Source organism: Idiotropiscis lumnitzeri, chromosome 1, assembly GCF_059441095.1.
Source record: "Idiotropiscis lumnitzeri isolate Australia: NSW breed Sydney's pygmy pipehorse chromosome 1, RoL_Ilum_1.0, whole genome shotgun sequence".
In the NCBI taxonomy this organism is placed as follows: domain Eukaryota; kingdom Metazoa; phylum Chordata; class Actinopteri; order Syngnathiformes; family Syngnathidae; genus Idiotropiscis; species Idiotropiscis lumnitzeri.
Window position 1 is genome coordinate 36,754,724 of NC_142391.1, and position 26,476 is coordinate 36,781,199.

The following is a 26,476-nucleotide window of genomic DNA, read 5'->3' on the forward strand; positions in this document are numbered from 1 at the left end:
AGCGGTTTTTTTCCCCCGATGAAACTAGCGGCCATCTGAAGGGAAGGTGCACTGTGTGGTTATTTTTTATTTCTTCTCTTCCGAAATCGTATTTTTTTGTGGGGATCTCACTAGCTACTTTCAGCCACCTTGAATGAAGACATAGTCCTGCAATAGACGCGCAATAAGTTTAAAGGGACCTAAAACTGCCCGAGGCTGGACGGACTGAGTCTTGAATTTCTATCCCTGGCAAGTCTGATCAACATGAGAGATTAATATTTTTGGTTCTGAAAATGTGACTACTTTTTCAACCCGTTAAAGGTCCTTGATATTATTTATCCAAGTGATGAAATTAGCTTGAAGTGAACCTGCAAGAAGAGTCTAATCATCCATCCATGGATTGAAACGTTAAAGTTCCAAAAGTGCCTCAAGCAAGGTAAGCTCATTCATATGCAGCCTTTTCTGCAGCCACTCACTATTTAGTAAACTTCAAAAACCGAAAATTAACCTGAATATGTGACATAATATTATATTTCGCAATGTTGTTTGGATCCAATCTCAACTGTAGCTTTGTTGCACTCTAGTTCTCAATTGCGTGCCACTTGCATGTCCCTATAATTACATTGGTACATAAATAGCTAAGTAATACTTTTTGTTTTGTATTCCTGCCTAAAATGTAAAATGAAAATATGTTTTCCCAGTTCCTTTGTTTATGTCAATTGACATAATGTGATCCACTTGGAATTTCCAATAGTTTCATTTTGTAATACTACCACTGTGGCTTTTGAGTATTTTGTAGTGACCCTGTTGCTTGCATTGAGACAGTGAGAAACAAGTAAAATGATTATAGTGTTTTATTGCGACATCTTTTCCAGTTGACTGAGTCAGACAAAAGATGCGGCTGTTATGATTTACAGGTCTGTCTGTCTGGGTGGTGGCAATGAGCACTGAGCAGCACAATGGATTGTAGGGGTGCAGATGTAAAGGGCTTGTTGCTTGCTTTCATTTCCTCACGGACCATAGTCATCTACCTGCTCCAGCACAGGATGCTATTCGCAGTTCGTTTTTGTTCTTTTTATTTAAAACACAGAAGACTCACAAATAAAGTCCCCCCACGCCTGCGTCAATAGGGAATGTGCTACACATCATTCCGAACGCCTGTAATCCTTTGTGTTGTGCTACAGGATTTTATGGTGGGGCTGTGCTATCTGGCGGCAATATCTAACATTTACTTGAGGTTCTCCCTATTTGTGACACACTCTGCATAAAAAGTAGGGAATAAACAAGCAAAGGCACTGCATATATTATGTTGTTTAACTGGCCAGCAATGTGATAAAGTGTTTAGCACGTCCGCCTCACAGTTCTGAGGTTTGGACTTTGAATCTTGGTTTTGGCTTACCCGTGTGGTGTTTGCATGTTCTTCCTGTCCTTTTGTGGGTCTTCCACGGGTTAATGAGCACGTTTGGTTAATTGAGGGTTCTAAATTGTCTAGATGTGTGATTGTGAGTATGAATGGTTGTTTTCTTTTTCTTTTTTTTGCTTGCGATAGGCTGGCAAGTGGCAACCAGTCCAAGGTGGACCCTGTGACCGTAATAACAGGCGCTATAGAAAAGTGATCTGTGGATGTTATGCAGTTTTTGACTTGACCCATTCAAAATTGCAGAAATTCAACACTTATCTTATAGTTTAGAAATGTCTTTTTTTGCCGCAGGTTTCAACTCTTAGTTCTCCTCCTGATCATGTCTGTAAAGTAGCTTAATGAGACTGAGCTGACCCCTGGGGTTTGGGAGCAGGTGGGGCAAAGATTTCAACTAGCTGCAACATTCTCTACTTTATGACCTACAACAAAACTAGATAGCATGATATGGAGCATCTTATTTGAGTATTTATTTTGTTGTACTGTAAGCCCCATTTTTATCACTGAACTGAACGTTAAAAACATACAGTCATTGAATGGCTTTCATTCATTCAATCAACATTCAATCATTTAGCGGTAAAAAATGGACGGACATTCAGTCATTTCTCATTAGCCCGTATTGATGGACCCCGTGGCTGCACGCAGAAATCACTGCGTTAATCCATAAACAGCAGGCTTTCCCGCTCACGAGACCAGGGCTCCACTCGTGCCCACCACATGCCAAGTTCATTTCCTTTTGTGCAAGAAAAAGTCAATACATTTCCTAAAGTGGGTTGGCGTGCCAGGGTACAGAAAGTGGTGATCGATTCTTGTATAAGCGGGTCCAACTACATAGAAGTTAAGGCTGTAGTGGTTGTCAGCTCAAATAACAAACAAACAAAGAGTGACTGATTACTTAGGGGACGCAAGTTAGAAATTTTCACTGTGATTTTCACAATTTTGAATTTTTGATTCTGTGACGGCTAATTTGTTTCAAGGTTGTACAATCCTGTGAGTTAAAAAAATATGCTCAAGTGATGTCTCTTACAGTTAGGGTTTGAGAAAGTCAAGGTCTTACCTAAAGATGTTTTTTTTTTTTAATGACGTGTGGATGTGTGTTCAAAAAAGGCAGATTTTGCAAAGTCTAGGATGACAGGTTTTTTTGTTCTTTTAACAAAAAGGAGAGAACGTGGCAAGTTTTGAGTCCTCATCTATTTTACCTTTGATGTGGCAATTAGGTATCATACAGTCATTAACGCCATATCTCTCGGTAGTGATAATGGTGCTAGTAGGAATGATCCTACTTGCACTTTACAAGTTTGACCTGAAAATGCTCAGCCACCACAACATCCTGAAATGTTGTGACCATTTAATGCAGACAAACATACAGAGGTGCGTCATTGATTTTAAAAGTAGTAGTAGTAGTGAAGTCAGACCCTGAAAAAGTGGCATAGAAAATAAATGGACAAAAACCTTTGAGTGCAATTGAAACCCACATGCCTGAAAAGACACCACACAAAAGAATACTTTCACTTCTTTTACTAAAACACCCCCAACTGTATGTGATAAAAGCAGAAGTTGCCGTGATTTTTGTCTTTGTTTGCGTCTGTGTGGAATTCTTTTGTGCAACTGTGAACGTGTTTACTGAAATGACACTTGTGTTTCCCCACCATGGCTGGTTTACTAAGACTGCCGTCTCTGTCAGGATTAATAAGGATTAACAACAGAGTATTGCTACTGCTTATCATGCCTGTTACTGTCACTAACATCAATCATGCTCCCGCCTGACTCATTGCATATGCGCACATATGCCCAATATGGAAAGACAGGTGTGGAGACACTTGACAGTTACGGTAATTCCATGGTAGTAACCCATTGCATGATCCACCGTAACCGTTTGCATTATTCAGTTAATGAGTTGATTCAATTGTAAGAGTGGCAACACATATGGAGAGGGAAAGTCCACCAGCTGCTATGTATACAAAAATCACTGTCATATAGAACAGTGCTTCATTTGACATAATTGTTATGCATTAATTTTTCATTCTACTGTGGTCCAGTGATTTCCAACCAGTGTATTAAGTGGAGTAGAGACATCAGCAAGTGTACCATGGGAAATTGTCAATGTTCGCTTCATTTTTCTGATTCTGACAATTATTATTTATTCATTATAAATATATCTTTGTTCATCTATCAATGCCAGTGGTGTGTAGTGACAGGCAGAACAACTAAATGCTCTTCCATTAGTTGGCAGAAGATGAAACAAAACAGTTGCCATTCATTCAACAGAATAAATTGAATCTTCCTGCGAGTATCGAGTAATTCTTTAAACTGTCTGTGGTTTCACACTGAGTTAGTCAATTTGTGAGTAAATTGAGACAAGATCATTATTATTTCAGTATTTATCATTTTTGTGTTGTCTGTTTAGTGGTGTGCTGCGAGATTAATACAGGTTGGGAAATACTGCTCGGGACAGTAGAGAGCAATGTTGAAATGCCATGAGAACAAACACCTGAACGATATCAACGACATTCATATAATGCTGGAAAAACAAGTATTTTGTGACTTAATTCAATGTCCTTGATTGGTCTCACCATTTCATCTCTAATTCGATTAGACTATTAACACTAAGGAGCAACAGGGTAGGATTACTGTGCTCGAGGTGCCACATATGTACCATCCAGAAGGCTAAGTCATGACTAGATCCAAAGCAATTTGTGTCAGTGAAATCCAGTGAAACATGGGAGCACAGGTAGCACGTGCGTCAGGTGATTTAGCTGTTTGGATTATGTTAGTTCTTTGGGAGGTACTTACGTTGGGTCTTTAAATGCGTTTGTCAGTTTGAATTCCCAAAAATATAGTCGCTTGACTAAAAGGCCTGCCGTTTGAGACCACCTTTGTAACGATATCCTTTCAAAATCCCCTTGGCCTGATGCCTGAAGAAATTGCATAGTTGTCTTGTTCTTCCTTTTGCACCTGCAGACAGTGCCTGCAGGGCTTACCCGCCTGCGTGTTCCAAAGACAAGGCTCGTACTGTCTCATTCTGTAGTTTTATGATGTTATTAAAAGTTTCGAGAGGCAAATATTGTCATCTCTAATACACACCATGTAAAGAGTCAAGTCAATATTTGCCAATTATAGCCTGTTGTTTTGTTTGCCCAGGTTCATGCAAATTATCCAAGTTCAAATTTGCTGTTTAGAATATAGAAGAAAAATTCCTATATTGCTTGAAAGGCTGTCATGCTGTTTGAAGGCATTCTGGTTATTGAATGAAGTGGCGGGAAATTAGGTCGAGGAGGCCCTCAAGTAGCCTCAACTCCTCTTGTTTTTTTAGTTGACCGTTAAGTACGTCATTATTTTTGCTCATTTGTTGTCTGTGACGCCCACTTTGGCGTAGAAAAAAAAAGTGTGCCACATTGCTATGGCAAAATTCTAATAGTGAAAGATGAGAAAATCTTTGTGTTTAATTCAAGCTATCAGTAAGACTGACGGGAAATGTTTGTCGGAGTGCCTGGAAATGGATGAAGTCCAACCCCAACCCAGATGTACAATTTGTGTAGCAATAGTTCTTACGAAGTATGACTTTGATGTTAATTTGAAGGACTACTGTCTTTGACTTGAGAATGACTGTTGTAGTTCTGCTAAAGACTGAATGCGACTTATGGCCTTGTCTCTTAGGTCGGGCGATGTGTGAAGCAGCGTGACGGACGGCCATGGGACCGGAGAGACGGTGGCTTCAGGCGATCACCACCACTCTAGCCATCTTTCTGCTAAGTGAGTATGCTAATACAATCTGGATTTTACTCCGACATGCAAATAGGTGCACATATTTTGCAGTCTTTATATTCGACAAGGATTTGTAAGATCAATAATTCAAACAGCTGGTACTGTCATCTGCAAAATGTCTGTTTTTGCCATGTAGCCTACAGCAAACAAAGTAATATATCGTACAATAATCTACTACACGGTAAACCGGGGCCTTAGCGTATTACATTACATTACCAATGAAACCCATTAAATCTTTTTTAAGCACACTTGAAAACCAGAAGAAGAGCATCATTCCAACTGACTGTTTTCATAATTGAAGATGATGAACTGATGTGAGCGTTACAAGACACCCTTGACACCCGTGGTTTTTCTTGCGTTTGTTGCTCCACTTGGCTTCATCGCTTTGCCAAATTGCCTGCCATGTCAAAGCATCGCTTAGCAGTTGGCACATGTTGCTGTTAAACAATCCCGACTCGTTACAGTCGACGGGATGATGAGCACACTGGCACGGCTCCCTCTGTAAAGAGGAAGGGTTATAGCGCAGCAATTCGCTTAAATGACAGAGAATTGGGGCCAAAATGCAACTTAAATAACATCTCTGGGTGTGGAATTAGATCAATCTGGGATTTATGCTGCTCTCAACCGCAGGCACGCTTCTTTTAGTGCATGTGTGTGTGCAAGGGGGGTCGGAGGATTGATTGTGCTGGTCCTCTCACCATGTGTGTACCCCAGTGGGTGGCGGGAGGTCGGCTGGAGAGAGCACAGAGTGGCCTGCTGCCCTCTATCAGAGTGTCAGCCCCCCCTCGTCCCAACCCCACCCCCCTGTGGGATTAAAGTAATGACCAGGCCAGATGAGCAGTAGAGCAAACACTGGCACCCAGGAGCGCACACGCCCACGTGAGCACATGGTAGCGAGGGAGTTTGCCGAGATGGAGAGGAGAGGCTACTCCAGGTGTCACTAATGAGATTGCAGTGTGTTTGCAGGCTTTGCCACCATAAGATCTTGTCACCAAATGGCACATCGTTGTTTTACATCCCTTCTCTACATGCCCCCGGCTGTTCACAGTGAGCGCTCTGCTGGGCAAGTGCTCGCCCAAGTTCCACTTCAAAATGTGACTTCAACCTTTCTCTTTTGACCCCTCCTTTTGGCGAACTTCATTTCTCTCACTGCGAAGCACATTTTAAGACCAATAGCAAGCACTTCACCCTCAGGTCTGGCAGCTATTGCTCTCTTTAAATGGCTCAAAGGTTGTCTTTGGGATCATTTATTCCCTAGGAGCTACTCATTATATAGGGACTTTTTTTTTTTTTATTTAGTGGGCTACACATTTCATTCATCAGTCAAATAAAAAATGTTTTTCAAACACTATTCGGACGCACTGTTAATTACACCATTGCTGTAGCATACAACATAACTATTAGCATCATCTGGTACACCTTCCGTAATAAATATTGATCAAATAAATGTATTATGATAAAGTTACATAGTTTTAGGATGAGTGTCATTTTGAACATTTATACGAACAAAACATTCAATGCCCATATGTGTTGAGATGTGTTTAACGATATTTTTGCAACAGAAATCAATACCCCGGGAATGGAAAATTATTTTTCTGTTTGGCACAAGGCATCCTAATGTATATTGTTTTTCTATTTATTTATTTTCTATTTATTTTTTTATTTTTATTATTATTCTTTTTTTTATTTAGTTGAGCATCCTATTTCATGACTTTTAAGGTCTCCATATTCATTGTACACTCAAGCAACACTACAAAATGTGAACACACTTTATAGTTGGATTGATTCCAATTACGGCAATAGTTTTCAAGCCGCTCCCAAACATTGCGTTTGCCGTTTTTATTTATCAGTCCAGAATGCACCCATTTTCTTTATTTAGGTCACGTATTCTTGTCTTTACAGGTGTGTCTCAAGGTTCATCATCAGTTGTTCGTGGCAAAGAGGGAGGCTCTGCCGAACTGGGCTGCAGTCTCACTCCAAAATCAAACGACGCCACCAGCCCAAACCTCTTCCCATTACATGTGGTGGAGTGGGTGCGGCTCGGTTACAACGTTCCCATCCTCATCAAATTTGGAGTGTATGCTCCCCGGGTTCATCCCAACTACAAGGGTAAGAGGCATTTATTTCGTGTTTCATTTTCTCATTCAGCCAACAAAGGATTTGTTACTTTCTCTGACAGGGAACTTTCAAACTTTTGACATTGACCATGAGACCTTCCATCAATCAATCAATTGAGATTTGTTTTTATACACACTCAAACAGATTTAGAATGACTGCAGGTTTTCAGTCTTTGGATGGCCTGTCTGCCGTAATGGCAGAAGCAGTGGGAAAAGGGGCAAGAATGCTTCTGTTCTAATGGAGGCGGCTAGGGGGTGGGGCAGCTCTGCAAAGACCAAGGGGGAGGGTACAAGAAGCTATGCGCATGGTAGGATTAAGCGCAGGTGGGGGCTTGGTGGTCTGATGACAGTGTTTTTATTAGTATGCAGAGGGGTGACCCAGTAAGAGATTGTGAGTGGAGCAGGAAGGATGAAGCATGGCGAATAACGGGAGTTTGCTTCTGGGGCTCGATAATCCCGTCATTGTCTACCCATGAACAAAAGACAAAGAGGGGTATCACTACCTCCCTTTGCTTTACAAAATCCACAAGGACACCCAAAATCCCATACTGACCCTAATATGTCATGGAAATACAGTAAATATGCTCTCCTGCATGTATAGTGCATACATCTGACAAAAGCAACTCCAGCCAAGAATAAAGGCCCTTGTGGTATTGTAAACATGCACCTTGGTGGAATTTATTACCACTACATTGATTGTGTGTCGAGTCAGCTACAAACAGGCAGCTTCCACTGAGCAATTGGCCTGCATGTGTGTGCATGATAGGCCATGAACTGTGCTATTGTTTCTGGGCAGTCATCTGATATTTTTGCAGCCCTAACAGACTAAATAACATTCTCAGGCACTGTTTGGGATATCCCAGTGTTTAGGCGTAGCCATCCCGTGTGTGTTGTTATCTGCGTTGAGCTTTACCCCCCCCCCCCCCCCGCCTGCGTCAGATCTTTATGCCTCCCCATCCAGAGGAGGCAGATGGCAGCATGTGAAGCGTGTCAGCGTTGCTGCTCTAATGTATCTTACCCTCAAATTACAGTGTTGGGGGTTTTATGATGACTGTTGAGTTGATGACAGTTTCCAGAACGTTGTCCTTGCTTGAATGACATCAGACACTTAAACCAGCATGTTACTGATAGTTTCAAGTATATACTCCCAAAATATAATCATAAATTTAGCATTTCCCTGCAGTTCAGAGGTGGAGTCACACAAGTGGTATCTTGGCGCCAGACTAGATTGCATAGAATTTTATGGCCCACCTTTGGTAAACTCAATGCCGTTCAATAAATATATACGAGCATCTAAAACATCTGTATACTTTATCTATTGCTTTGTTTCTGTCTCACGCTGCTCTGTCTCAAAGTAAAATCACAAAGTGAGCAATATCTAAGGCACATATTTTACTCAATTAAATGGATTTTTTTAAATGTAGACTATCGTGTATTTAAGGAGTCTTCAGAATGGCATCATTCCTTTGATTCCTTCTGAAGACATTCGTCCTAGTTGTCTGATTCAAGTGAATCCGAAAGGTATTAGTATCCCTCAGCCCTCTCATGTTTCCCACTCAGCGTGCCCTGGAGGCCTGAACATGAGTGAACAACTCACAGAGGAAACAGCCAGATCAACTCTGCACTGACATGCTATTATAGTCTTCTTGAGCTGAATTAGTTGAAAAAAAGCGTGGGGGTCTGTTGGTGTCAGGTAGGTTTACTGTTGCAGGGCAAGATCAAATGGCTCCCGTGTGCTGAGGAAAATCATCGGAGATGGTGAGCAGGAGAGTTCGACCTGAGGCCACGGCAACAATGGGCAAACCCCCAAATCTCTGTAGGCCTTCATTATCCTCGCAGTGGGTCCTTCGAGCATGGGAGAGGCTCTGGCATTTTTGCATGCACATTCACACTCGCACACACATTCTCTCAGGCAGACACATACACACACACACACGCACACACGCCATCAGCATTTTCAGCGTGGATGTGGATGACAAAGCAAGGAAGTCCAAATACTCTCCAACAAGAGATCAAACGATCAAGTCCATGCAAAGGTCCAGCCATCCATCAATTATCCAAGCCGCTTTCCCCCTCGAGTGCCTCGGGCATGCTGAAGCCTATCCCAGCTATCTTCGGGCAGTAGGCGAGGTACACCCTGAACTGATTGTCAGCCAATCGCAAGGCACTCAAAGACAAACAACCATCCACACTCACAATCACACCTAGGGACAATTTAGAGTGTTCAATCAACTTACCATGCCTGTTTTTGGAATGTGGAAGGAAACCAGAGTACCCGGAGGAAACCCACACAAGCACGGGGAGAACATGCAAACTCCACACAAGGAAGGCCGGTGCTGGAATCGAACCCACAACCACTGCTCTCTGAGGCGGACGTGCTATCCAGTAAACCACTATAAGAGTGACAACTCTATCAGAAACTAGTCGTGGGTTAAACAATTGAAGTTGGGAAGGGCACAGAACCTCACACAACTAAGAGCAAACAGTTCTCGTGTGCAGCGTTTCCCAACCTGTATTGCGCCAAGGCACTCAATTCATGTTAGAAAAGTCCACGCAAAAATGTCCCAAAATGTTAGAAATACTGAAAACAATAATGATCACAAATGGACCTCGATGTAAACTCTAGGCTTATTTAATTAAATAAATATTGATATCCAGTTGTTGTAAGGAGTTATGACTTACTGAATACGTTTTTGTGTAACTGGTGGATACTGCCATAAAATGGAAGAGCTTTTTAAATTGTTCTGGCTTTTGCTACATTGCTGGCATAGATAGATGAACAAGGATATATTTGTAAATTATAATTTCTGGTCAAATTAAATCACACTGAATTCATTTCAATGGCACTCTTGAGCTCTCTGTCTCTCGTGACACAATGGTGTGCCACAACACCCAGGCTCATCATATTTTCAACTTTATCTTGACCTCTCCAGATGATAAGGTCACAAAATTGATTTTGATTATTTATTTTTTCTATTTATTTAACCAGGAAAGAGGGATGAGAACTAATTATGTTTTACAATTGGGGACCAAGGCAAGATGCAGCCTCATACACAATGGTGATAATGGAATTAAATAATAGTAAGACAAATTCATAAAATCTAAATTTAATGAAAAAAAAGATTGACATTATCTACAGTAATTTGAGACATGAAAGTGACAAAATGGCTGCACCCTGAGATGGCTAACACCTGGTGGATTTTACTGCTTAACTAATATTCCACAAATGCAATGTTAATCCGAATGCCATGTTTGGACTAGTGAAGGTGCATAGAACATTTTATTGCAAATAATTTAGGGCGTTGACATCCCCTTTAAGAATGGCTTAAATAGCCGCGCATCCTTTTGTCTGCTGTTTTGCCTTGGTAATGCCGTCTCATTTTGACATATTCCATTCACTACCACATTCTCTTCAAACTGGTGAATTTTAGATTCCAATGCAACAATGTTCTGAAATGGACTGTGGTCGTAGTCCATGGAAAATTGACAGAGGCATCTTGTTGCTAATTCCTTAGAACTCCGTGTGTTGTTGGGTGGACACGCCAAGTGTACTGAAGATGTCAAAAAAGGTTTTTAGATATGGCAGCAGTGTACGATCCACCCATCCATTTTCTGTACCGCTTTTCTTCTTCTTGAGAATTGCTGGCAGCTGGAGCCTGTCCAAGAAGACTTTGGGTGAAATGCAGATGACAGCATTGACTGGTCGCCTGCCAATAACAGGGCATAGAGACCATTCACACTTGCATTCGCACTACCACTATATGTCAATATAGCGTCCGCGTCCTCAGTGATTTCTGTTTATCTTGGAGAAGAACACAAGAAACTAAGAAGGGAAAAAAAGATCAAGCAAAATCTCAAGCATACAGTAACGCCTTTTGCATTTTACACTGAAGGGCGCATTTCTTCGCTGTTTGTGTGCTCAGGCCAAAGCAATAAAAGTATTTGATGCTACCTCGTGGAATCTTGGTGCTGTTGTTGTTTGGTTTAATTTATTCCACTTTAGTCAATCGTAGGTTTTTGTTTCCCCTACTAAGAGATTTTGTAGTCTACGTTTCCATTATGTTGCTTGTATTCCCTATTTTTTCCAATTCTACAATAATTCTGACTATAAACATATAACTTTTTTTTTCATTTCAATTCCTACTACAGACTACAGAAATCTGAGACATTTACTGTTAAGAGGCTGAAATTCCAATGATTTGGATAATTTTAAGTTAAACAAGATAATCTAAATCGTTAATTCATGATCAAAATAGTTGATTATTTTGATAATCAATTATTTGTCACTTTATCAAACACGTGAGTTTTTCACCAAATACAGGAGGATAGGTCACAAATAAGAATTCAGCTGCCACATAAATCTGTGAATGCCAAACTTTGGATATAGCAGATTATGTCCTATTAATAAAATGATCTGGAGGGCGACGGTTGATCTGTAGATAACAGCCGTAATCTACAATTGACATTTTTCCCCAAATTGTTCTTTTCACAGTAAGTGACAGATGGTTTCAAAACAATACCTGACACCAATTCTGGATTTTACAATGGAAGGCAGTGTATTTTTGTACTGTATGCATATGAGTTAAAAGAAAGTGACAAGGAAGTTAATTGGATGGCAAAAGTGATCAAAGTGTAATTGAAGACCACCCATTCTCTTTTACTTTTTTTTTTTTTTTTTTTTAATTTTTTTTTAGCCTTCACCTAAGTGGTTTAGCTTTATAAATTCAAAGATCTTGGATACCACTAATCCAAGTCCCGTGAGGTAATTTTAGCTGAATATGCGGTGCATAATAGTCAACACTAAATAGTTTGTTGCTTTAATTAAAAATCACAATTGAAGATCTGCAAGAAATTCAATAAGAACACCACCAGTCGTTTTGTTTTTCAATCTGTTTTGCTGCTACAAGTATTCTAATATGATGTTTGGCAAGAATGTTGTGACCTTTGTCTTGGAGCAGCAACCAAGTTACTACATGCCTTTTGCTTGTTACTAATCACATTCCATATGATGAGCATAATTCAGAGACTGATCGTGTCAGAGTGTCAATGCCTGTGGTGAAGCTTGGCACGTGAGGCGAGTGTGCTTAATGGCGCAGGGGTTAACAGCGCTGGACAGAGTGAGAGGGGCAGAGTTAACTGTAATCTATATCACGACAAAGAGCTATTCATAAGAGGCTTAAACTGATTAGGGGGACAGGAGGATTGAAGAGGGAAATTTGGGGGAACACGAGAGGGGAGCTGTCAGAAGCATGGGGCCAGATCCCGGACTTATGATTGTATTCAAATCAAAACATATCCCACAATGCACCTCTGCCCCGCTCTCTTCCGCACATACGAATGGACAAAGAAAAGCAGTGCTGATGCTATTCAAAGTGAATAATCTTTCTTCCTCTGTTAGTCTATCTCACGGAATCGCATCAAAGTCCATAAGTTTAGGTGGTCATGGCTGAGACCAGTTGACATTTTAGAGTTAGTTGAGCTGCTTTTGTTTCTCCGAACAGCGCCAAGTGCATCAGGTGTTTGTATTTGGTGAATTCAGGAAGAAAATTGAATTGAGGAATTCATCGCTTAGTTACCCGACTTCTTCTCCCCCCTGAAAACCACTCAGTGTGAATTTGAGTTTTATGGCACCGGTGACTGACCTGACCTGTTGGAACAAGGATTTTGTTTTTTGTCATGCATGTGCTAGCTACTGGAGGAAAACAATCCGGAGGAAGAGGAGCAAGACTATGAGGGAGACACAGCTATTGTGTCTGCCTTTCTCTCTGTTGTCCACCAAAAAAAAAAAAAAAGTCTAATGATGTTTGTGCCTTGAAGCAGAGGGAGTGATGAATGTGTCTGTGGGGGAGTTACGGAGCATAGAGGTCAAGAGGGTCCACCTCTTATTAGTTGTCAGTGGGTTATGGATGCTCACAATTTGAGTAACCTCTCCATAACCTCTCATTCACTTACTTGGTTTTTGTTCCACTCATATGATTGATGATTGTTAGTGCTCGTGTTTAAGTATTTCCTTATGTGTGGGCATCAGCCCAGAAGTAATGCCTCCTTGTAGCAGAGCACCTGCCAAATGCCAGTTTGAGTTCAAGTTCGGAAACTAAACCTTGAAATGTGTGTGTGTGTGGGGGGGGGCAACATTTATCATTCAGTGCCAGCCTTTTGTTTGACTTTAGGCTGAATTCGAAAATGGATTCCTCTCCTTTTTCTCTTTCTTTGTATGTGCCTCAAAGTGCTGCATGGCAGCATTTTGTTTTAAATCAAAACAAGTTTTCTCTTAGTGTCATTTTCCTAATTTCTCCCCTCCGCGATCAACACTCCCTTATCCATGCCGCCATGTTTCTACAGCAACTGAATTCAAATCTAAACCGACTGTCCGGGTTTTCCTTGGTTTTGTCACTATGGTAACAGGCGAGAATGCAGAGTGGGGGGCTGTCGTCCATTTGTAGTGATGGACAAGAGCGAGGCAGCGGGAAGGGGTTAAATTGTCCAACAGAGGAGCGGCAGTAACTCAATGGTGAACCGGTGCAAGCACCAAATTTTGAAAATCAACACGCTACCACGTGACACAAAGCCATGAGATCAGCACACGTTTTTTTTTTTTTTAAATGCGCATTCAAGAACTGTTAGCCACCGGGGGATTAGATTTCTTTTGTTTTCGTTAATTTTCCTGTGAACACGTTTTTCCTCTACATTTAATTGCAAGGCTTGCATGGGAAATGAACAGTTAAAGGAGGAACATGCCTGAGGTTATCCCCTCAACTCCTTCTCTCTATGACCTCCCCACTTGTTTGGTCAACGCTGACCTGAGATTCAAGGCATTTGTTTGATCGAGGATTTCAGAGGAGAGTATTGCCCATCCGAGTCTTGACAGAGTTGAGTCAATCATTAAACGTAACCATTAAGCACAGCAACAGCCCCAGTCAGGAATGCAGGGTTAATTATAAGCCATTGTTGCCCGTTTTATACTCACAGCATGTGTTTCACCCTGTCTGGAGGCCGTGTCAAAAGTTAAATGAATTTCACAGTGTTCAGGCTCTGTTCCAGACGATGCCTTGTAAGGCGAAGTCAATAGTGAAGATATTATTTTGCTTTGTGTAAAACTTGCTTCAAGGTTGAATAGGGCATTCTGACATTATTTCCTCTTGTATTCACTGGCTGACTGCTTTGAGATGAAATGTGCCAAAAGTGCTGTGCCAATAAATAAAATAAAAGGATTGAAAATGGAGTTTGAGTATCTTGCGTGAACGAATAAAAAAGCAATAGTTTAATATTTGCCTATGTAAGTCATCACCTTTCCCCCTGCAAACAAAAATGACACGATGCTGGGAACGTCCCAATATTGACTCTGTTTACTTTCAAACTGCTTCAGCCACAGCCTTGGTATGAACAACGTGTGCGTTTCCCCCTCCTACACACACCCTCCTGTCGTTAAAAGGGCTGAGACTGAAGGGGGTAAAAAAGAGTTCATTGAGAGACGGAATAAAAGGAAAGAAAGTGAGGAGGGGGTAACTTCAGGCGGCAGTCACCAGGCAACCGACAGATCAAGTTTCAAAGCCTAAAAGGGAAATATAAAATGTACAGAGAAGGGGTCGAGTTGGGAATTATGACAGCGAAAGATGAAATGTGTGCGAGAGGATGTAATCAGGCATGGGTGCAAGTGTGAGTTGGAACCATTCAAAGATATGATTTCATATCAATTTGATCATTACACTCATCACATAATTTAAATAATGGACTCAAATATGAGCAACCCCTCTTACCCTACCTACTACAAAATAATTCTTTCTTCCAAATATCAGTGGCACAGATTTTTTTGCTTGTGGAACATAAAGTTTATGACTGACTGAGGCCATTGTGTCATGATCCCCGTGTCATCGACACTGTAAGCTCCTCTCCTGCATGTGCTGACTGCGGCGGTCTGTCTGCCTGACTGCACTGACCCTCTCATCTCTCTGTCCCTCCCTCCCCCCTGCTCCCACAGGGCGGGTCTCTCTGACCGGCGGCGCCTCCCTGCTGGTGGAACGGCTGACCCTTGAGGATGAGGGCTGGTTTGAGTGTCGCATCCTGCTCCTGGATAGCAAAACTGACAACTTCCAAAATGGCACATGGACCTTCCTCTCCATCACAGGTGCAGCACGGCAGGGTGTGGGCAAAAAAAAGATGCTTTTTTGCTGGCTCATCATTGGCATTTTGATTGTTGACATCAGGGGCAGCCTGTTGCTAAAACGTACTGGCAATCCAAATTCACTGTTATGCGGCATGACTCGATGTGACATGAGCGGAAATTGTCTTTATATGTTTCTTCCTTGCTGATTTTAAGAAATTGAACCAAGACATGTTCTGCAGTGTCGTTAAGGTTTGTGTTAAAAGGTGAGATGATGAAAATACTTGTCACATATCAACTTCTCTTTCAGTGCCACAATTGTGCCACAGACTATTTATTGAGTGCGAAAAGTAGATTTCACATTTTTCATACCTGACTCAATAAAAGGCCTACATGTGGTGCATCAGGTTGCAAATAACCACAGGACACGATTCATTCATTCAATAGTGGTGCATTCTTGCACGTATTGTATTTCACGTGAAGACAATACAGATGACTCTTGTGTTTAGGTTATGTTGCATTTATTTTTAGCTTGGATGGACCGAGTGAGTGCGAAAATCAAAATGACACAATAAGTAATTGAGAACATTTGTTTTGTTTTTCCTACCAAACCGGCTTGCAACCAAAGCTACACGTTTTACAAAACCACAACTCTGTATGTAAAGTGTAAACAAATCCATAAAGAATAGCTGTGTCATCCGTTCTCTGTTTGTTTCAGCTCCACCTGTGTTTATCAAGACGCCTCCAACTTTTGTGGAGGTTTTGCTCGGAGACTCGTTGACGCTCAGCTGCGGTGCTCATGGCAACCCTCGCCCAACTGTTGTGTGGCACAAAGATGAGAGCCCAATTGAGAAACATGAGAAAATCAAAGTGAGGAACATGACTCATTTACATTCATATGTTTAAATTTTACTGGGAAATTCTGTCACATATGCAACCTTTTGATTCCGCTGCATCAAATTGCTTGTCTGACCGTTTTGTCTCCAACTTTTCCCACTCCCTTCTTTCCTTGAACATTTTTTTTTTTTTGCAATTACCATTCAGGTGCTCAACGGTACCTTGTCGTTGACGTCAGCCACAAGAAGCATTTCAGGAGTATATAAATGCCATGTTTCTAATTCAGAAGGCAACCTGACGCATGCTACGCAGCTTCAGGTCAAAGGTGAGTGTTGGAATGAATAGAAACAAAGTTGTTCTTGTCGCTTAACCACTGTAGCGATGATAATCGTTGCACCATGTGATGATGCCAAAACAAGGATTAAAGCGTTTGAAAGTACAGTACAGGAACCCAAACTAAATCAATCAAACCACAGTGCCACCTTCTGTCCATCTCTTGTTACTACAGCAGTGATGTACATAGAAATCCGTACAGATTAGTTACTGTTGTCACAAGTGTTCTTTGACTTTGCCAATGAAGGTCCCCCAATCATCATCATCTCGCCAGAAGACACCACTCTCAATATGTCCCAGGATGCAGTTTTGCAGTGCCAGGCTGACGCTTACCCTTCCAACCTCACATATGAGTGGATGAAACAAGGACAGAATGTTTACCACATTGAGTGAGTCTCAATTATCATAACATCATTGGTCCTGCCGAATACAAAATGAAGATCACAAACACAACATACTCATCAGATTGTATAGAAAAGCAAAAGATACGTGTACATAAAATAATTTAGACCAAGCACAGACGATAAAAAGCAATACAAAGAATTCACTAGACAATTTCCGATCTTATTGAAATGGCAGTCTTTCTGATAACAACATTGGATAAACAAATACTTTTTTGTTTCGTTTTAGATCATTAAAATCCAGAGTGAAGATTCTGGTGGACGGAACCCTTTTAATCCCTAATCTAATTCCAGAAGATGCTGGAAACTACACCTGTATCCCAACAAATGGGATATTGACTCCCCCCTCAGCATCAGCACATCTTAAAGTGAAACGTAAGAATTGAATCTGCTTGAAAAGCCAATCCTCTTGTAGTATTATAAATCTATTCTTTCTGTTGCAAATTCCCTACGCCGCGGTAGACCCTGCTCGAGTTGTCCGAATGCCACGGGAAACCTACTTGCCCTCCGGCATGGAGGGGGTCATTGTGTGTCCTGTCCAGGCGGACCCCCCTGTGCTCTATGTGAACTGGACCAAAGATGGAAACAATTTAAATCTTGACAATGTAAGTTGTGAGATATTGCATGACTGTCTCGCTTTCAAGTGCATGTTTTTACTTTTCAGATCAGAAGCAAAGAGGGGTTATTTTACATCTTTGACCTTTTTCCTGTAGTTGCCAGGCTGGATGGTGAACTCTGAGGGCTCGGTTTTCATAGCGACTGCAAACGACAATGCTGTGGGTATGTACAGCTGCACTGCGTATAACAGCTACGGCACCATGGGTCAATCTGAGCCCACCCAGGTCATCGTGCAGGTACGCAAGGCAACTCCCACTGTGTTTGGTTGCGGCGGTCCTTCTCCTCGCACAAAGCGCAATGTAACAAAGGCTATCCTGTGTTCCAGGATCCACCCTCCTTCCAAGTGCCTCCTCGGCCTGAGTATCTTCAAGAGGTAGGCAGAGAGTTGATCATCCCTTGTGAAGCCGATGGAGATCCCGCGCCGAACATAACATGGAGCAAGGTGAAGATGATTTGCTCATGAACGTAGACGATTTGCACAAGTGTGGTTGTCATTCTTTTTGTTAAACCGATGATGTCTTCCCTAGCAGATTGGCCCTATTCCTCGTTCGCAGTACTTTGTGTTGGCTAATGGGTCCCTCCTGCTGCAGCCTCTCAGTAAAGACCACCACGGGGCCTGGGAATGCTTGGCCTCGACTCGTGTCGCAACTGTCAGTGCAGGCACTGTGGTGATGGTGCTGGGTAAGTGAGTCCCTGTCCCAAAAAAAATTTATAAAACAGATGGGAGTGTTGTATATAATCATTTTTTCTGTGTTTTGCTCAGGTACCAGTCCTCATGCTGTGTCTTCAGTGTCAGTAAACACAGATATAAATCAAGCAAATGTGTCTTGGGTGCCGGGGTTTGATGGTGGATACACCCAGAAGTTCACTGTGTGGTAAATATCATGCAACATGGATGATGTACTTTTAAGATGCAAAGGCCAACATTCCTCCCTTTTTTTTTGTCAGGGTCAAGCAAGCATCCAGAGGTAAACATGAATGGGCATCTTTACCAGTGCCCACATCCAAAAAGTACTTGTTGGTGACTGGCCTTCTGGCTGCAACTAGTTATCAGTTCAGTGTCCTACCTCAGAATAAACTCGGCTCTGGACCTTTCAGTGAAATTGTTACTGTAAGAACCAAAGGTTTGTGAATATTTTTTTGAACTTTGCCATTTCTAACCACTTTTGCATTGGTACGGACCTAAATCTTTTTTCTCCTCCTAGTTGTGCCCACAGAAGCCCCAACTGTCATCACCACTCTACTAACACTCGAGCCGCCTATAATCTTGTCTGCTAACCGGACCAGACATGGTGTTCTCCTCCAGTGGTCACCTCCCGAGATTCCTTCCTCTCCGCTGACAAGTTATGTGCTGCAGGCTCGTCGCAATCAGGGCCAGTGGGTCATCCTGAGCAGCAACATCAGTGCCAATGAGAGTGAAGTTCTTGTACAAGGACTACTTCGCGTAAGGCGGATTTCTCACTATTTGCTGGTTCGCATAATCAAACAGTCGTATGTGTGCAAATGCTTCTGATTTTCATGTGTCAATATTACATTTATTTAATTTAAAAAAAAAAATTGAATGCTAAAAGATTTAATGGGGGTTGTTTTGGCTTAATGATGAGTTCATCAAATCTTCCTGTCGCTCAGGACTCCAGTTATGATCTGAGGCTGATGTCTTGCAGCAATCAAGTACGCAGTGAACCAAGTGACTTTGTCAGTATATCTACTGCAGGTAAAAGTTGAAGTTCACCTATTTAATAGTATGTAATGATTGCCAAAATATGATGGACAATTTGTCTAACTGCAGTCTGTCTGATTGGACTACAGGGATGGAGATTTACCCCCTAAGCCCTAGTTTCATGGAGCTTGTCCCTGCGCCACTCCTGGCAGGTGTGGTCGGAGGGGTGTGCTTCCTTTTCATGGCCATCGTGCTCTCATTTGTGACCGCTTGCTATATGAGAAACTGGAGAGAGCGTCGACGCAGGAAGAGACAACAAGGTAAAACACGATGGATGAATATAATCTTCTTATATTATCGTTAGTTCAAAATGTGTTTTTAATAAGTTGTTCTTTTTTTAGATGTCCCATCTGCTTTCCAAAAGAGTCCATCTTTAGAGTAAGTGTCCCAATTGATCTACTGTTCGTACGTATGAAATGTGTGGAATTTTCATCATCATCACTTTCTATTATTTGTCTATTTCCTTTTTCCCCCCTCAGAGCTCGCTCTCCTCCCCGCAGCCCGGACAGTGTCTTGAAGCTGAAGCTGTGTCCACCTATTCCCTTCTTCCCCACCTCCTCCTCACAGTATGGCCGCTCCTCCTTTGATAAAGGCAGTCGAGGAGAATACCAAGACCAGCGCAAGCAACTATTGGCCAATTCATCTCCGCCACCGCATTACACACTCTTTGAAAGCCACCTGGGCTCTCAGGCTCCCTCACCAACATCTTTGGAGTCTATTCACAGAGGCCCAGATGGCCGTTTCATAATCCAACCTCTGATAGAGAGTTCCAGTCCCTCAAATAAGAAAAATCTCAAGGACATCTTGCAAAGTAATGGTGGTGCAAGTGGCTCAGGAAGCAACCGGACATCCTTTCGGGACTCTCCGAAATCAAGTATCCTGAGTTCCGACAAAGATGAGAGGAAGGTTTCTCCTCTTACTGTGGATGTCCTGGAGCTTAGCAGGCCTACTTCCTCCCCTGGAAGAGTACGATCGATTGCTCGGAACTTCTCCCGTCATGGCTGCTTTTACTCTGATGATGAACATGGTTCCGAGAACCTCCTGGAAAGAGCAAGCTTCTATTCAGATAATAGTGAGAAAAAACCCAGTGATTCTTTGAAAAGGCATCGCATGCCAGCTCGCACAGAAGACCTTTTCCCCATTTTGTCAAGGCGAACCTATGTTTTGGACCGAGAGGCGGACAGACCTCAGTCTTCAGGCTATCAACCAATGGCCAGTCACCTCACTGATGATAGCACACTTATCACACAACTTGACAGTGAACTGGAGAGCGATAGCATCAAAAAGTGCATACAACTTGCCAAGGAACGGGAGGAAATGGAGCGTGAGCTAGAACGCTATACAACCAATCACAGAATCCAAGACGATGGGAACGAGAGCCCTAAATGTAGCGTATCGCAGTCTGAGGAAGAACCTGTATGGAAACTACAAGATGTTACACTACGTCAAAAACACAAGTCCTCCGGCCACACAAGTCGGGTAGCAGACTATCGAAGGGCATGTTACTTTGGGAGCACGAGCAGTCCAACGGATCGAGTTCCTACATCTCACATTGAATGGGACATTAGCCCTGTTACAGCCATAACAAATCTTGTTCCAGTAAAGAGCCCCTGGGAGAACACATCGGCGGTATTACAGCAGTTACAGCGTTCTCATTCATGTGCGGAAACTACAGACTCTCTTGCTGTTGATTTATCACATTCTCCAGTCACTCAGAACACCTCCCTTCCCATGCCTTCCACAGATGTGACATTTGAAAACTCCACACTTCGATGTTTAGGGACGTCGTCCAGAGCCAAGTCACTTAGTCCTCATAGAGATTCCGATCCGTGTAGTAAGTTCACGACTGAGGGTCTGAGGGAAAATATTAGTGTTGGAGGTGCTCCCTCACGGTCCAGGAATTCATATGCATATGGCACTCGAAATTGGGATTCGGCTTCTCAAAGTCCTTTAGCCTACAGTAAGCGGTCTGGTAGTCCAGCTTTTACTACTTCAACATCATATGCAGCCACCAGGGATCCCGGTACCCCACGTATTCCAACCTTACCCTATGAGCATCAAGTTAAATCAAATGGCAAAGACGCTAAACATCAAGGCGGGGATGACCGTCACAGCTTGGGATCAGAAAGAGAAGGTGTGCGAGCACGCTCCAGGAGGAGTGAAAAATGTCTGTTCTCTGATAGTCCCGGCCCTGTGTCAACATTGACTCTTGTAGAAGAAGCTGAAAATGATCTATCCCAATTTTCTGTCCCGGGAATGTCAGGGTCATTCAAGAACAGGCCAGCTGCATCCCCTTCTAAAATGTCGTCAATGCAGACGAGTGCAATTCTGGAATATCTGAGTCTTCCAGGTTTTATTGAGATGAGTGTAGATGAGCCTGTGGAACAAGGTGAAGTTGCAGATGCTGCTGGACAATGTTTGGACCCAAAATCTGTGCAATCCATAGTGGCTAAACCCGATGTAGTCCCTAAAAACTGGGAGGTTCATGTTCAGGAAATTGCAGAAAGGGAATTCAATAAAATAAAGGGTTGCTTTGAACCATCACTTTCGCCAGAAAAACTTGGCTGTAGGCCTCACGTCGAAGCAAAAGAGTCTCAACCTCGGGTACGATTTCCAGACGACATAAAACCACAATCACCTGCTCCAGAAAAAACTAGCAAACAACTATACAATGAAAAGACACAGATTCGAGCTGAGACTAAAAGCAGCGAGTCAAGACCGGGTAGCCGACCAGCTCACACTTTGCTCAGTGCCGCAAAAGGCATGGTAGACATCGTGTCAAAACATTCTCAGAGCTTTGTGGACAGTAGTGAGTCTTTATCAGAGCAAACCCAAAGAAAAGGTTCTCCGGGAAATCGGACCAATAACATTGCACTGCGAATAAGTCAAGCCCCTGTGCCATTTCTGAAGAAATCCTTAAGTGTCGGCCCTTGTAGGACACTCTCAGGTCTAGGACCCCCCCGACCTTTCCTTAAGAAATCCATCAGTTTTGGCTCCCCGAGATGGGAGCACATTGAGAGCCCCAGGACATACATCTCTGAGAAATGTTACTGGGATGAGTTCCCAAACCCAGATGTGAGGGTGAAATCTTACAGTTTAGGTCGCACTCCATCGTCCTTTCTCAGGCCAGGTCCTTCCTGGAGGGAGTACATCCCCCTCAGGCGACCTACCATGGGGAGCTTGGAGAGACCCAGATGTGCGCAAAGATCTAGTCCCTCCTATTTCCCTCCTAGCATGTACCCACCCAGAGAAAGGTCCGTCTCCCCAATGTTGGAACACTGCGACCCCCGAAGGCAAGCGACAGTTTTCTCTGAGTCCTCAAGGTGGTCCCCGTCTTACCCAGATACGCTGAGATCTGCTCAGTACAAGTACTTCCCCATGCCCACCAGCATTCCAGTCCCCAATTATCACCCCTGGTCTGGACCCAGGCCAGAGAACATGAGGCTGATGGACCCCAGAATGGGCCCCCCGAGGTCGTACCTGCCCAGAGGCATCAGCTGGCCCTCACCCTACAGCATGCCTTTCCCTCAGAGGGAGGGTGACAGTTACAGACCGGCGGACAGAATGATGAGGAGGGTGGGCGAGACAGAGCCTCGAGAAGGAGGGAGGGCCAGCTATGCCAGTCAGAGCAGTGGCAGAGGCAGCGCCGGTCTCTTCCGCCAGTCAATGTCCATCACTCCCACACTGCTCAGCTCTCCCGAAACTACCGAGGAGAGTGAGCGGCACAGAGCTGAGCTGGATCCACCTGAGAGGAGATCAAAAAGGTGAAACATTACCTCACCAGGAAATAGGCAACAAACAGGACTTTTCTCATGGTGGAGGGATATATTCTTGTTTGCCAAAATGACACTTGTTTTTGTCTGACTTCCTGTGTATGGCGTTGTATCATTCTGACATTTTGCTTTTGTGCATTCCAGTAGAAGGAACACGTCAGTAGATGAAAGTTATGAGTGGGATTCTGCTGACGTATGTGTGGACTCTGAAGTCCTGGAGGCCTTGAGGTTTGATCAGTCACCAGCAGATTTCCAGACAAGAAGAGGGAGGCTTGTGTGTGATCAACCTGCTGGCCTCCAGGACCAAAGAAACAAAGGTGATGTCACTTCCTTAATGTTTGATCGTGTCGTAGCATGTGCCATTGGGATTGACGTTGAATGCGACGGTGCTGCATGAGCTCGCCCCTTAAGTGTTGTGATAAATGTGAGCTTTTCCCATGACATCCACCCATGCATTTCCTGTCCCCCATGCCCTCCCTCAGGCTCGCCTCACCCAGCCTGCCCAACTGTTTCCAACACACCTTCCAGCCAGTACCGCCAATCCCTTAGCGAGGCGCGTTTCAACGCTCTCCGGCAGGAGTACCAAGCGTACAGACGGGTTCAGGATTCCATCTGTCCTCACGAGCCCTTCCTCGCCCCTGGACATGATTCGGACTCTGACTGCAACTCAGCGCTGCTCTAGAAGCAGAACTTGGTCCGTCACTCTCCGGCTGCCCTCTTTTCCTTCATTTCCCTTCATTGCTCGCCTGCCTGCCTCTTGCCTGTCACTCACGCCTTTTAATGTTTCGTCTGCTTGTGTTTGCTTGCTTGCAAATTCCTTTCGAAAAGGTAGTGTTCTATTCAGAGCTGTACTTCAATGCTGCAATGCTCTTTGTTTCTACAGGTGCGTGTGAGAAAGACAACAAGTAGCAGACCACAGCTGCATGAACAGTCTCACTTGACATGGAAAAAAGCTTCTATTGTCCGTTCAGGCAGTATAAAAGAATCCAAGACTGTACTGCAAAGTGCTTTGTCCATATTTGTCATGAAATTGAATTATCTTGTTTTTGTTTCCGCTGAGAAGGGATTATTTAATTTTTATAAAAGCTTCTGCAACCGTGTATTTTGTTTTTGTTTGTTTTGTTTTTTTTGGGACAATCAGACACAGACACATCTTTGAAACAAAACAGGAAGCATTTTGCTTTAGGGCCGCCGCACCCTGCACGATGCTTCCAAACCCGACTAGGGCCTGACCATCGCAAAAAATGACAGTTGACCGCTCACCCCTACGCATTGGGCGATTTAATGTGTGGACTCCTAGCGATGTGAACTGTGCCAGCCTGTATTGCATTTTGGGGCTCCCTGTTCAATATTTTGTAATTAGAAGAGTTGAGTATCTGTTCTTTAAATCCAGAAAAACAAGAGTGTTTGAAACAGAAAACATACTGTAGGTTACTACAGAAAGAGGTCATTGGTGAGACAAAAGGTGCTCGCTCCCATTTACTTAAATGTAACCAGCGTGGTACATGCACCGCTCGCTTGTATTATTACTAAAAGTTTTGCCATTTCATCTACAGGGATATATAAAATTAGAAATATGGTTAAGTATTATTGTAAAACAAAACTTGTATATAATGTCTTTTTAGGACTTGGCAATGGGTGGCTTTTGTGTCACTCCATGAAAACCGTGATTTTTCACCTGTGTGAAAGTTTTTGATTGGCTATAATTTGAACTTGCTGCAAAACCAGTGGCAGAGACTCAGCCGAACGGGAAATTTTGTGGCAGAACCTTACACACTGCGCGGGCGTTCAGTCACAATGCCGTTCCGCTGCATCGCTCAGTGAGCGGCGGCCCTTAATGTAACCAGCAACTCACAACACTGAAGCTGTTATTTCAGGTGAAGATTTTTTTTTCAAATCATAAGAAAGCTTTTGACAATTATTTTGCTCCAAAATGAAAATGTTCTTTCCTACCCTTTCCCCTACTACTGACATTCGTGTTCTAAATTTAATATAATTAATGTTCTTATCATTTAGTACAAGCACCTCAGGGCAGTTGGTGATGTTAATTATTCTTCTCAGTAAAAATATTTTAGTTTAATTTGCCCCTGCTTCACCTATTTCCCTTTGTGTCTCAGCATGTTTATCTGTTGAGATGTGCAATTTTTTACTTGCATTGATGTAAAAAAAATTATTCAAGTGGATGGTATGAGTAATACAGGAAAATGTTATATTGCCTTTTTCTGATTTGAGCTTTGCTCTCATGTTTTGTGAAATGAATTCTAATATGCAAACATGTTTACAATTCACTGATGTGAAGACAGCACTGTGAATGATTCAGTCTTTTATAAACTGTGCCCGTGTTTTTTTTTTGTTTTTTTTTATTAAACTGAGAAATGACAAAAGCCGATTTGGTCACTTGACATCCTATAACTTTGTAACGTACTTTGCGAACTGTTTCTACTAAAATAACCCCAAATGAGAAGTTACATCTGGAGTGATGACTTTGGAGGTTTTGTACAAACTGAAAAGTTTTATATATTGTTTTGTTGTTTTTATATGTTTGTATTGAATAAATTCCTTTATTTGAGAAAAAAGGGTTATTTTGTTATTATTGATCTGGTGGTCTTATTTTTTGTACTTGTGTCATGCAAAAATGATTATCTGACCCAGGTTTGAATTTTTGCAGTTGGCCTTTCTGTTTCATCCTCTTCAAGCTTCCATCTCCTCCCATTGTCTGCACTGCATGTCCTCATGAAGGTTGTGGGTGAGCTGGAGCAGATCCCAGCTAACTTTGGGCAAATGTCAGTATAGAACCTCGACTGGTCACCAGTCAATGGCAGAGCACATACGCACAAACACGCAGCCATTACCACAAATTTGCGTCTTCAATTAACCTAACATGCATGTTTCGGGGATGTAGGACAAATTAAATTATCTTGAGAAAACCTGCACAAGCACGCAGAAAACAAAACAATATTCCACCTTCTTTATTCCGATTGAGGTGTTTGTATGGAGCAATTTCATTATGTTTGGACAGTCCGATTCATTTTAATTGGAATACCTCCACGTAAACTCGGCTCATGATTCATGTCAGTCCACTTGGTGCAACAGCACTCCAAGTTGTGAGCACACCTGTTTAACTGCAAACTAACAAGCAGATCAAATATGATGCAGGTGTTAGTTTTGTCTAAAAATGTAACTGTTATTGACTACTACGTTTTTTCTAAAGTTCTTTTCATGTTTTTAAAAGCCAGAAATTGGCCATTTGAAATGACTTTAGTTTTAAGTTGTAGCTTCAGTGGTAATATCACCATTCACCACTTCAGGTGAGAGTTATACTGCCCTTCTACTAGATGTGTAGGCCTAATAATGTTGTGTGGATTTGGAAATACCGGAAAACCATAAAACCTGAATATTCAAATTTTGAAGGAGT

The 26,476-nt window shown here is 42.6% G+C and overlaps 1 protein-coding gene across 3 annotated transcripts; it reads left to right on the forward strand.

Moving 5' to 3' along the window:
• On the forward strand, window positions 1–25,508 carry igsf9b (immunoglobulin superfamily, member 9b). Of its 3 annotated transcripts, XM_088298819.1 has the most exons (22): window positions 1–415; window positions 5,054–5,149; window positions 7,064–7,270; window positions 15,257–15,403; window positions 16,098–16,249; window positions 16,424–16,541; window positions 16,797–16,938; window positions 17,180–17,325; window positions 17,413–17,555; window positions 17,664–17,804; window positions 17,894–18,010; window positions 18,099–18,249; window positions 18,332–18,443; window positions 18,517–18,692; window positions 18,774–19,012; window positions 19,198–19,282; window positions 19,378–19,548; window positions 19,630–19,666; window positions 19,768–23,052; window positions 23,206–23,378; window positions 23,544–23,755; window positions 23,945–25,508. In XM_088298819.1, exons 2-21 carry the CDS (start codon window positions 5,089–5,091, stop codon window positions 23,741–23,743), a joined length of 6,003 nt encoding a protein of 2,000 aa, XP_088154945.1. In that variant the 5' UTR covers window positions 1–415; window positions 5,054–5,088; the 3' UTR covers window positions 23,744–23,755; window positions 23,945–25,508. The 3 variants fall into 3 exon arrangements, with proteins under 3 accessions (XP_088154945.1, XP_088154955.1, XP_088154962.1); XM_088298829.1 differs by lacking the exon at window positions 23,544–23,755; XM_088298836.1 differs by lacking the exons at window positions 23,206–23,378; window positions 23,544–23,755.
• Window positions 25,509–26,476: the final 968 nt, after the last annotated feature.